General features: G+C 33.0%; 1 protein-coding gene across 1 annotated transcript in view; it reads right to left on the reverse strand.

The window, feature by feature from the left end:
• LOC129003839 (elongation of very long chain fatty acids protein AAEL008004-like) overlaps nucleotides 1-12,951 on the reverse strand; it is a 29,556-nt gene that overhangs the window by 15,098 nt on the left and 1,507 nt on the right. Inside the window, exon 2 of the mRNA XM_054432163.1 lies at nucleotides 1,540-1,630. Coding sequence (XP_054288138.1) covers nucleotides 1,540-1,609 — 70 coding nt within the window. The 5' untranslated portion in view covers nucleotides 1,610-1,630. The remainder of the gene's footprint in view (nucleotides 1-1,539; nucleotides 1,631-12,951) is intronic.

Genomic DNA, 12,951 nt, shown 5'->3' on the forward strand with positions numbered 1-12,951 from the left:
GAAATACAACCTAAAAACAAATGCAAGTGAAAAGGGTGTTGTAGAATGAGGAGAATGATTTTAAAAGCTTCGAAACTGCCTAAGTGCAGAGTTTTAAAGCCAAATGTTGCAAGACACATGTAAGCCAAACAGTGATATCAATGTAATAGATATTTTCACACTACAAAGTTGGCTAAATGGCTTTACACTGTAAAGTACCACGACTTCGCACCAGCCAAGGCTACGTCAAGGATACTCTGTGACACGAATGACACGATGTAGCGTACTTTTCCCAGACTGGGATTTAGTGTGGTTTAGTTGAGCCATTTGAGCATTTTTAATGAGTTTTCGCGGTCTGTTGATTGTTGTGTGTCAGTGACAGTTTTATCACGACGTGTCATAACAGCTGGTGTGTTGACATCCTGCATTTTGAAATATTACGTAATCGACCGAGAGTATTTGCTGAAATTGTGTATATCTTTATCTATCACGATTAAAAACGTTTCGGGACCTGCAATCTCAAATCTGATCCCGTACTCAGATGAGAGATTTAAAAGGCAACCAGACAAAGCTGGAAATAATTGTACATAAACTGCATAAGATGAATTAATAATTGTGGTTATTAATTGTGTTTTACCCTATTTCTGTTTGGTTTATGTACTATTTTCGCTGTGTTTTAAGTAATGAGGGCGTGTTTACTAATGTGTGTATATACAGAACACTACAGTGTAGTCAAAAAGAATAATAATATGGGAAATTTGCTTTAAAAGAAATCGCCTTTAAACATTGACTTCTTGGTCTGTGTTTGTGTGGTTTTGAATTGTTTTTCCAGCTTCTGCTGAGTTTGTGAACTATTCTTGTTATGTTGTCTCATCTGAGGACGACATCCCAAATCTCAAAACGTCACGAAAACTTTGGTTTTTACTGTTGCAATAGTCTCTTAGAAAAACGTCAACTCGCTAAAAAAGTTATCTTTAAACACAGAAAAGTAAATATTGTGTCATTGTATTCATAATACAGTAAATAATCTGGACAGTTTTATAGTAGTTTTCCATTTATTGTATATTACTGACTCTATAGTTAACTTACAACACATTAGGGCAAAAGTTAGTTTAAAATATGTACTTTATTTATTAATTTTTAAAATATATTCTTACTTAAGCCAGCAAAATAAAAAGATCTAGAGATAGAAAAAGTTGTAAAAGGAAAGTGAACGTTGTGATTTTTGTCACGAATTTCTACAATTCGGAAAGTAACAATGGTTTTAACAATAATTTGTACTCATTTGTTTTAATAATAATGTGGGGGTCGCCCAAAACACAAAACCGTTTACAGAGTTTATATTTGAAAATACAAGTGGGATAGCGTTCGTGAAAACTTCAAACACGATCTTTCACCTCCTATAGGAACTTTTGTTTTACCATGGTACTCTTAAAACTTAAAACATTTTTACTGGTGAGAATAAAGATGAATTACTTTCAAACTCTTAGCTAGTAGGTAGTTAATACATATTAGAATAATTAAAATAGTAGAATTATAATAGCTTATTGAAATAGTTACCTTCATAGATGAGTGCCTTCAAATGAGGAAAAGTTTCGTTGAAAGTGACGTTTTCCGTCATCATGTCCATTTTGCAGCTTCGTATTTCAATCTGCAACATATTTTCCAGATATAAAAATCTGCAACATCAACTACAAATGAATATTAATTAGAACAAGTTCTGTTTACATGAGCAACATTTTCACCAGTTCCAACTGAAAGATTTAGTTAATACTAGCTGTGTACCCGTTCTACGCACGGGGATCTTATAGTAATCAGTTGAAACCTTCTTATTGGATAATAAGAACAGATAATAAGAACAGCAGTTGGTTTGCATATTTTCAGATATGCTGGCCAAACTATTTATCATACATAACTTCATTTCATGTCGTTTGTTGTTGTTCCGGATCGGTATGACAATCAATAAAAGGCTAAATTACCTGTGTCCGCTGGTCGATCCTAATGTATCCTATTACAGGAGATGCATTTCGGCGAAATTAAATCGCCATCATCAGTCCTAAAGGTCTTGAGCTTCCCCATTAGGTGCGTCTTGGAGTTTTTGAAACACATACACGAACTGTACACTTATACACATGACGAATAAAACATAAATACACAGTAGGCCTACTTTTATTTGTACTATAGACAAGTAGACGCGCGTCGGTCGTGTGCCGAGTCTCGACTGAAAACGCTCATTTAAAAAATGTAAGTATCCCAGCAATATACAACACTGATTCAAGGTCTATTTCCCGGTTATCAAAACTCAAGAACAATTTTATACACTAAGAATATCTATTTTCATTTACCCTACATATTATTGCACTTGCGATTAATTAAATCCGTTATGTAAGGAAAAAGGTTTTAATCTTAATTGGTTTGGATTTGCTTTCAAAACGTGATCGGAAATGGTTGTGGTATTTGTAAACAACATTCAATGTAAACATATCAGTGACAGCTACAAGAAATAATCTTGATTTGAACAGCTGTTCGTTATTTCATAGAAGAATATGTGCTAAACATTGGGAGAAAACTTTACAAAAATCGCACAAAATTGGGTTTTTAAACGTCCGTTGTTTTATTTACAAAGTGGTGACGCCATATTTTAATGGCTAAAGACAATTTCGCCAATCCAGTGAATACATTAAAATGATTTGGAACTTGCTAGGTACTCTCGTTTTTCAGGAGTAGGCCGCGTAAAATGGCTCTTGGGTCGTAACAGACATGAAGACAGACAGAAATTTAGATGAGACTTGTTTCGGTTTCTCTGATGTATAAAACGTAAAAATAACCTAAAAGTTTATGATTCTGAGCAATGTACAGACAAAACTCTAATTTTATTTATATAGATGGAAACAGTGTATCAATAACTTTTCACTGTTTAAACACGGTTAAAAAACTGTGAAAACAATATGAAAATAGAAGTTAAAGCAAAGATAGCTAAAGATATCTCATATATTTAAGACATGAGTAGAACATTAAAGGTACGAGCCATGGCGAGTGCCTTAAAAACTTCTACAAGTGTCTTATATTTCTAACAATCACTTCTCATAACTTAAAGAGAGGTTATGTTTTCGTGTTTAACCTCTTATTGCCACTGATTTTGATGCAACGACTCATTGTCCCAACCACTCACTCATGGAATAATCAATTAAATTGACCTTAACAGCTGATAAGTTAACATTCTGATAATTTGTAACAGCTGATAAGCAGCAACAGTTGACGTTTGACTCATTACAATTTTACTTATTTTCTCTCAATCCTTGAACCTCATTGGTCCATACTTGTACCGTAAACATAACAATGCTGTAGAGTAAGTAAACAATAATGTTAAGAGAATCTTTTAAGAGATGAAACTGAAAAGGCTAGTTAAAAAAACGGTCGTAGGTGAAGGTAATAAAAAACTCAGTGATAATTGGTATTGTATAAAATAACATCACAATAATATAAGAGAAAAATAATATAAGAGGACAAAATTTTAGTCTCTGAAAACTTATATTATTCTTGTTTTACAGCCCTGACTTTTAAAACAAAACGTTAAACTTGTAGAAGAAAATTATCGTCCATCTACAGATTACGTTAGATGATTAAGTTATTTGTGTAATTCTTGTATCATTCAAATACAATCAACATTCTTTCCTTATGCAACGTCGCCTACTGTTAGTATACAGTATTACCATAACAGGTTAGCAACGCATTTTCAATTGCATTATAACATTTCATACATTCCAAAGATGCAGCCCGGAAGAAAAACATGATGACCTTCAGAATATATTTTTATACTTTCTTCCCTTGATTACGCTACCATAAAACATGAGTATAAGTGGTAAAACAGTAAATAAGTGTTAGGTTGGTTAAATGGATTTAAAGTACTCAATAAAGGATTAAATTAAACCATTGATAAAATGTTAAACTAATATAATAATTCGCAACTAAATTGTTTAATGCATAATACGGTATTTTTCAACCGACAGGTTTACCGTAAAAAATATTAAGCAGAGTGTTTATATACAAACTATATCAATAGCAATTAATTGTAGTAAATAAATAGACAAGCCGACACGATCATTGGTAACTATTGGGCAATTAATTATTGATTTATTATTGACCGCCAAAATACCTAGTGAATATTTCTCCCCTGCTTATCATTCTGGCTTTTGTGGTAAATACTTTAATTCTTTTATTGAAATGGCGACCATACAAGTGTAAGTATTTAAGCCATGAATGGAGGTGAGTGTAGGATGAAACCAATTTCAAGGGAAAAAAGCTATAGAAAACAAAAAGAAAAAACAAGACACGAGAAAAATAAACCGACAAAATTACAAAATGTGTCAATTATTACATATCTATGATGTTCAAAGGAAGCAATTTAAATCACTAGGGAATATTGCCAAAACAGATATTTGAACTGCAGGATTTAGTTTAGTATAAAAACCCTAAACAAAAAGCTAATACTTTCTCAAGGACTTTTGACTTTGTCTTTTACGTAAATACGCAACTTGCTGATTTGAAGTGGTTGACCTTGGGCTAAGTGTTAACGAAGGACAATGGTAACATGGTTTAACCATTGTAAGAAAATGTTCTAAGCTTGCAAGATCGAACACTTTGTTGTTAAACGAATATTCAAGAATGTAAGTAAATTTATAATAAAAATACACCTTAAAACAATGGTGGTTAAGCTCATCAAACATGAGATAAATATTAACGTTTCCAAATTACAATCAATCAAAATCAGGAGGCCGCCAAATCTGATATTATAGAAACACACCCGTTTACAAAAACACATTTACATGTTTTTATTTTTTTTTTATTTGCACTACTCTTTTGTGTGTGCATATTTAACACTCAGAGCAGCTGGTCTAAAGGTAGAACGCAAGACTTCGGTTCCCGAGGTCTCAGGTTCAAATCCCGCCAATCACCAATAAATGTTATCTAAGTCATAGCACCGCAACATCTAGACCTAATCTGAAGCAATGTGAAAAAGCCCAGGTTAGAGTCTAATAGTTAAAAAATCAACTAACAACAAACAGAGGTCCCAACTCAAAGCTCTAAAAATGAAAATAAAGTTGAAGATGACACTCTAAGTCACTTGTTGAAATAAAGTATAAAAACCATAAAACCCTTTTTGTAAAAATGGATACTCTGGATAGATTGAGGTAGGAAATATAACGTCAAAGTTATTCTAATCTGGTATCTGGACCATCGGAAGTTCAGATTGAAGGACAGAGGATTAAGATTTAAGAGTCAAGGTCATCTGTGTTTTGGTTGTTGATGGAAAACTGGTTCCTCGCCCCAGCTTCTAGCTTGTCGATTTGTTTAATGATTTACTTGATTGTTTGTTTCTTTTGCTATTGTCTGCAAATAATAGGTTTGCGATTAAATTAGGTCAATCATAGAAGATTCAGTAGTAATTTTGTGAATTTATCATGAAACTGAATTACTATAACGCAAATTTTAACCTGTTATAAAACCAATTATGATTCAGCACAGATGTTTCGTTCTTATGTTTAAAAAATAATAGAGATGGTTTCAAGAAGCAAACCTAACGGATTGATAATAAAATACGGTACCTAAATGTTTTATTTCGAAAATATTTCCTAATGGTTCCCAAACCTGTAGGAAAATATATCTATTTTGTTAATTCATGGCTTTATAAGTATAAGTAGGCCTACATAAGTATCTTTTTTTCTTTTTCAGTGTCTACGCTATTGGCATCTCAAAGGCTTTTAAGGAAAAATCATCCAAACCATTTAAATGTTTTTAGATATCACAGAAACGAACTCTCTCGCATCGAAGTCCTATATACTAACTGCTAAGATACAACACAATACATTTTAGCTAGTGTAAGGATAAGTAAGCCTACACGTTTTGGCTTAGCAATATTAATTTCATCATTTTTCTAATCTGTTACTTTTAAGATTTATTTTATGTTATAAATTAATTTGTTTAAATTATGTTTTAGGGGTTAAGGAGATGACTTACAAGTCCTAGCTTCGCCCCTTAGATATAGTTATTTTTAATTTTTAACCCTTCAAAACTGTTTACATGAACAAAAACCCCAATGTTATGGATATAGATCAATAACGTAACTTTGAACTATCTTGCAAAAATAAACATCTTGATTTTCATCAGGCAATTTTGAAGACTACCGTGCAGATATTCTTTTTGAATATAGTCCTGAGTGTGTTATAATATCGTTCTTTCTTCTAAGACTAACAATAGGCCTAGGTAGGCTAGCAATACGTGTCTTTATTGAATGAAAACATAAACAATTAATGCAGAAGAATTCAATATAATTGGAGTTTCAGATTTTTACTTCTGTTTACTTGCTGCATTTATTCGTATCGCAGCCACTTCCTAGGAAGCGAGTGATGTAATTTCAAGTAGCATTCTCCGCGCTCGCACGAACTTTTGATTTTGAAACTGTCGTGGTCTTCATGGCAACGCTGAAGCAAGGTTATCTGGTTTTACCTCATTCTGTGGAAAACTATTGAGGTCTTGAAAGGCTCTGTGTTTGTGACTGGTCTGAATAAATTTCAAAATAAGCTCTAGAACTTGAACTCTCTTGATCGTATATAAATTTGAATCTCCAAAAGGATCAGTGTCTAATGATTTGTGTAACTATTTGTTGGACCTAGTTGTTTCTTCATTGGTTATTTTGCTTAAGCCGGGTAGCTGAATGGATACAATGCTTGCCTGCAGTAATCAATAGGTCGCCGGTTCGATCCTAAGAAAGGCCAGTTAGTTTTTGATTGCACGAAACTTGACTTAGCTCTCCTTGATCATAGTACGTTTAGTAGGTACTGTCTATAATAATTAATTGACCAACCAATTTCTCAATGGCAGTAGTTTTATGTAGGGAATCTTCCAAACTTTGGTATTTTACCATCTGACATAGATTTTTTTGTTAGGCAGTATTAGGCAGTATTGGCAACCTGATGACAAATTGTCTTAGTTACCCAACTGTCATCACACTCATACTCACTATTCACTTTGTCGAATAAATTGAATTCCATCTAACATACCACAAAGGTACTTGTGTATGACTTATTGCTGAAGGTTTTCCATAGTTAACTCATATACCAGAGGGTGTGACTTGTAGAATTAAATATAAGAAATACAACTCCAACTGTGGGTTTAAGCCTATCTCAAGGAGGTTCCTCTATTTGTTGGCACTATGTCAAACCTTACACTGGATGTATTTTTTGGTCTATAAGAACTGAATCTGGAGGTCGCTGGTGTAACAGGTTTACTTTTTTGCAGAGTAAACAGTTCCTGACTTGTTAGTATCCATCCGCTCTGATTTACATGGCACTATTTCTTTTGTTGCCAGAAACCTCAAGGTTTGATTCACTTTTTATCCGTCAACCTTATTTATCGTATCGACATGGTGGCGGTTCTATGTTTGGTGTTGTGAAAAAAAATTAAAACAGCTGAAGATAAATGTAATGTTTTAATGAAGTTGGTAATTTAATCTGCTTTTTTAACTATTTTTTTGTGGAATACATTGTTGTTCAATATAATAACACTCGTTAGTAGACTTTTACCGTATAAGCTTAGGTACCTAAATCAAGGTTATCGGCTTTTATAGTACCAACATCAAAATTAAGTGCTAAATTCTTAGTGAATCGTAAAAGTTAAAACTTTTAATTATTGCTTAATACCTTAATTAATCTAAAAACACATTTATTCTCTATGGTCTCACCCACAAACCCAAAACCACAATCGGCCAAATCGCTTCACATCCCAACAATTCACAAAACACTGCGGTACGATTCCCCTCAAAGACATAACTGTTCCAATGTTTACTGTGTTACGGTATTTAAAGGACATCAGAAACCCTTGATTGTAGCGACGTGATCGGGTCTGTTACGTGTAAAACGTGATTCCACCATCACATCACGTCTAGGACCATAACGTTGATGATCACTGGACCAGTATCAAGAGGAGACAATGCAATACATGGTTTTCGATAAGAATAACGAAATCAGTGGGTGACATAAAGAAAGGTTGACAGATCGATTATGAATATAGTCACTAGCTTTTTGGTCGTTTGAAACTAGACACAGCTGTCTTCAATCATTGGGCAAATGAATCCTAGCTAATGAAAACAGCAGATTTTAGTCAGTAAAGCTATACCATCGATCTCTATTATTGTTGTAATAATAGAGATCGATGCGCTACACAGATCATTTCATCCATTTCATTATTTCACAAAACCCTTTGGCCTAGAATGTGATTTTTATGTAAGTTATTTTTTATTATTATTGTTACCCTATTATTGACCTGTCTAATTCCTGCCTCTGGTCTCCGGACGCAAACTACAAGTATGCAAGTAAGTAAGTATGATCAGCTGGTGTCGTCCTTTCCAAGTGTCAGCTGCTTACTACTAAATGTCCCTGACAGAGTGTTTGCAAACAGAACATATTTTCAATTGCACAACGCACTTCATGAGTAATTGACTACCTTTACTTAGGAAACAGCTGTTTTCTGAACGACTTGCAAATGATTCAATTGTTTTCCTTTCGTTTGTAACAATGTGTATCGTTCGTTGTGAATCGTTCAAGATTTCATTTTCAAAAACGCAATGCATGATTTACGGAAACCTCAACAGAAGTCGAACGCAAAGACTTCTCAGAAATGTGTAAACATGATTGAACCTTCTGCACTACTTAGTTTAGCAATTAACGAAACGCAACCAATTCGTTCAGGAATGTTCAAATGTGTTCAAGGACAGGACCAGTTGTTTATTGAACTTGAACTTGACCGGAAACCAGTTGCGCAGGTAAGTAGCAAATGGACTAATGTTGTCGATTTTGGTACATCCGGTGTTCGCATTTGACCATTGACTTTTACTTTAAACTAATATTTCCTGATTATTTTTTTTTTGACAATGAGCTTGAAATAAATTTACTACGATTAAATTTCTACAGTATTTATTTTATTCAACATTATTTTGTCTGAACTAAATAATTAGTATCTAAACTAACATAACTACAACGTTTATCGAGTTTACAAATTGCATGTTGCTTATTTTTAAAAATATACGTGTTTATTTATTCACCTAATTCAAATTGTTAAAATTATAGCGAAAGTAAATGCATTTGTAATGCATTTATACGAATCGCAGCATGTTTTGCCATACAAGAAAATTTCAAGACTATTTATATAGAATTAAAATAGTAAAAACTATTGTGTAAGCAAATTATAGAGGATTACGTCTTGTGTTTAGAGTAAAAAAAAATAATAATATAAATAAACTTAAGCCAGTTATAGCTTAATGTAAACAAAAACAATTCAAACTGAACCAAGACTTAAAGGACAAACATGATTTCCATTAATTTCGCCTTGTAATCGACTGATTTACAGTCAAAGGTTTTACCGACAATCGTACCAACCCTAAAGATATTTCCCACATCTAAATCCATCAAATTTATAACTTAATTGATGTACGTAATTTGGGATGTTCAAATTCACGTAAACTACAATTTGTTGACATGTTGTCGACAACAAACCCAACTAATAGTTATGTTTACTCTTTCCAAACTAAACTGTTTTGCGCACGTTTGTGATGTCCCAGATCAAGTAAAATAAAAAGATAAGCGTTTAGGTTTCCCTGAGTGTCAAAATACATTGCTGAACAACAATGTAATTTCAGGTGACGTAAAGGTTTTGGGGAAAGGCTTGATTATTTTTGTTTTTAACTGATAAATTTAGGAAACTGCCTATTCATTCATGGCACACTTAAAACGGTTGCGATTAGCAAACGGTCTGATTTGACGTACGGTATCTTCAAACACTTAACCCTATGAACAACAAACTATCTGGATAGTTAATTTTCGAAAACAAATAATTAAAATTCCTGTTGAATTTGGGGAGTCTTAGGTCTTTCCAAATTAATTTAAATACTTTAAAAGGGAAGGGACATTTTGAAGGAAATTACATATTATCTTTCGGTGGCATTTTAAGAAGTTGAAAACGTAAATTATGATATTTTAAGCATGGATACCATGAGGTATTTTGTTACTAAGACCATAGACTAACCAAAACAAGTAGATTTCCCATTGTAAATTTTGAAGTTCGTTTTCGTGTCTAGTTCATTTTCGGTGACACTGATCGCTGGTGTTGACAAAATTTTGTTTGTATTATTTCAGGGTTAATTTCATGATTTTGTGATTTACTGTTTGGTTATATAACTAGGGGACAAGTTATTGTTTATGATAAGATTATTTTATTTAGCCAAACGAGGTTTAAAATTACTAAAATGACAAGAAACAAATTGTAAACAAAAACGATCTCAACAGTGCGACGTACATATTAACAATACAATTGGTTTCAGCTGTTCCATAAGTATTAAACCACATTTAAAATATTCAATGTGCGCCAGCTGTAACATTTGTGATTATGTAGGATTGTTAGTTCACTTTCTTGAGTTAAACTTTTTTACCATTGAAAAGATTTTTACCGTTAAAGATTTTTATCATTGATTTTCTATTTTTTACGAATACACATTTATTTATTAGATTTGGTTCTGCCACTCAGTTTATCGCAAATACACAATGTATTTTCATGAAACAAACAATAATTACGATTGAGATTCACCTCTATAATACATGGTAAGTGTATAACTGTTTTACAGTTTATTTTAAGACCTACATTATTATCTTCTGCACTTTCACCATAACAGGAATTAGATTGTGTAAACTCTCTGTATTTTTGATCTTATGACTTTTAGTGGTGTCATTTCTCCAATGAAAACAAATTATAGCTTGGAAGAACTATCTTCTTTGTTTTCTAGAACCTAGAGTCCAGGGAGTATTCATTGACTAATTACTCATTACTAAATTAGTAACTTACTAATTTAGTTAGTAAAATCAACTCATTATATGTAGCATGATTTAAAACAAAAAAATCTGGACAAAAGCCATGCTAGTCAATTTAAGGATGAAAAATAAACTACTGAGTTTATTATGTTCAACACCCTAAGATAAATATAGCTTGCATACTGAAAATAACTGAGAAATTATCTTAAAAGAACATTAAATTTCAGTCCCCGAAGATAACCCCTTTCGAAATTGAATTTGGCATGCAAGATTGCAAAAATAAACCGATTCCTTAAGCTTAAACATGCTACGGTAAGGGACAAATTAATGTTTTGTCCTCATCGTTGGAGCTTTGAAGTATAAACCGATATTTTATTTGACACCCTTGCAGGTCTAACTTATAAATTAGTTTTATAAAATTTACAAACGATCATCTGTAAAACCCCCTATGTAAGATTATTGTCGTTGTTAACTAAAGCTATTATTTTCTATTGAAGACAATTAATCTACTTTAGCTCTGAAATCGGGAAATAATTTTAAATACATTGTATTTACGTTTGTAGCGTTTAAAAAAGTTAAGTACACAAAAAGTCGAAATTCACTCATACCATAAAGACATAGAATTCCGTTGGAAAAGCCAACGAAAGGAGATAAAGAGACAACTTAGAATAAAATAAATACACGGCTACGATAAATAGAAAAATCTACTAACCTACCAAAATCCTATACATTAATAGGCATGTTTCTTGAAAACCTTTTTTCCCAGCTCGTGTGCATCCCAGAAAAAATTGACGCATACTGTTAGAAATATATTTTCCTGTAGATGTGCAGAATACCTTTAAACATTAAATTAGGCTCAAAATAAGCACAACCAATTAATTTAAAACAAAAAAAATAAATAACATGGGTCTTATGGGTTGCCATGTTGGTGACGAAACAACGAAATATATACTGAAAATCAAAACAAATGGAAGAAATTTCAATCACATGTCTATAGCGTGGAGTTAAAATAAAAAAGTCAAATTTTTTGCTGAGTTTTCGACCACTGAGTGTTTTTAAATGCATAACCAACTTTGGTAAATCAAATTAAATCAATACCTCAAGTTTATGGACGAATCCCTCTGACTGTTGACTCACGCAGTTGACAGTGGTTGAGAATCAAAGTTGACAGGAATAGTTGACACTTGACAGGCCAAGTTGACGTTGACACTATGTTTGCCCCCGACTGTACCGCCTCAAACGTCCCCCACATTAATGTCCAACACCCAACGACTATAAACACATGGTCCTAGTGCGATAATGAGTTGTTTGTCCAATCTTTCGGAAATTATCCTCCCGAAGCAAATACATCTAAATAGGGTTTCCTGGATTAGGACGAAATGCGGAAGTTCCAGTCTGCAGGTCCAAAAGTGGAAAAAAGGTTGATGATTTCCACTATTAGAAATTACGGTTTTATTTTGTCACTTGAAGAAAATACTCTTTTAACGAATTTCCCAGAGAATAAGGTATTTGTAGGTATAATTGTAAAACCTGGAACCGAGACCGATTTACTTTTTCGTTTTGATGACTCCAGAGGCCGAAAATGCAATCCGTTCAAATATTTGATCGGACTGTGGAAACGAGGGTTTGTGGGGTGAAAATTGCTTTATCCCCATTTTGATCCACAAAACATAAAATTTTCCAATTTCTCTCTAAACCAACTTTTAGAGCCTAAAAACAAATAATTTAATATAGCCTATTGGAGGATTCCAAAAAAAGGAAATTTAAATTTCCCATGTTATTATGGAAACAAATAACACAATTTGCATTGCACTATAAGTTGTTAAAGGTCGTGTCGGGGTATACGCCGTTTTAGGAATTTATTTTATTCTAAAGAACCTTTTATTCTTTCCCAGCACGAGATTGAAACTGCGTTCACGTTTTTGGATTGAAGAAAAACCTTGATCACCTTCCGATCACCCTAAGCTGACTACTTTTTCCGTCTGAATCTGATTGAAAAAGTACGAAAATATATGCAAAAATCGACCTTGGTCGAGAAAAGTTGACTCGAATTGAATATCTACTCCCTTTTCCAAATAATGGAATCAATCTGAAGTCGGGACTTTCAAATTCT

Source organism: Macrosteles quadrilineatus, unplaced genomic scaffold (assembly GCF_028750875.1).
Source record: "Macrosteles quadrilineatus isolate MER2022 unplaced genomic scaffold, UCM_ALF_1.0 Scaffold_9__3_contigs__length_116548681, whole genome shotgun sequence".
Lineage (NCBI taxonomy): Eukaryota > Metazoa > Arthropoda > Insecta > Hemiptera > Cicadellidae > Macrosteles > Macrosteles quadrilineatus.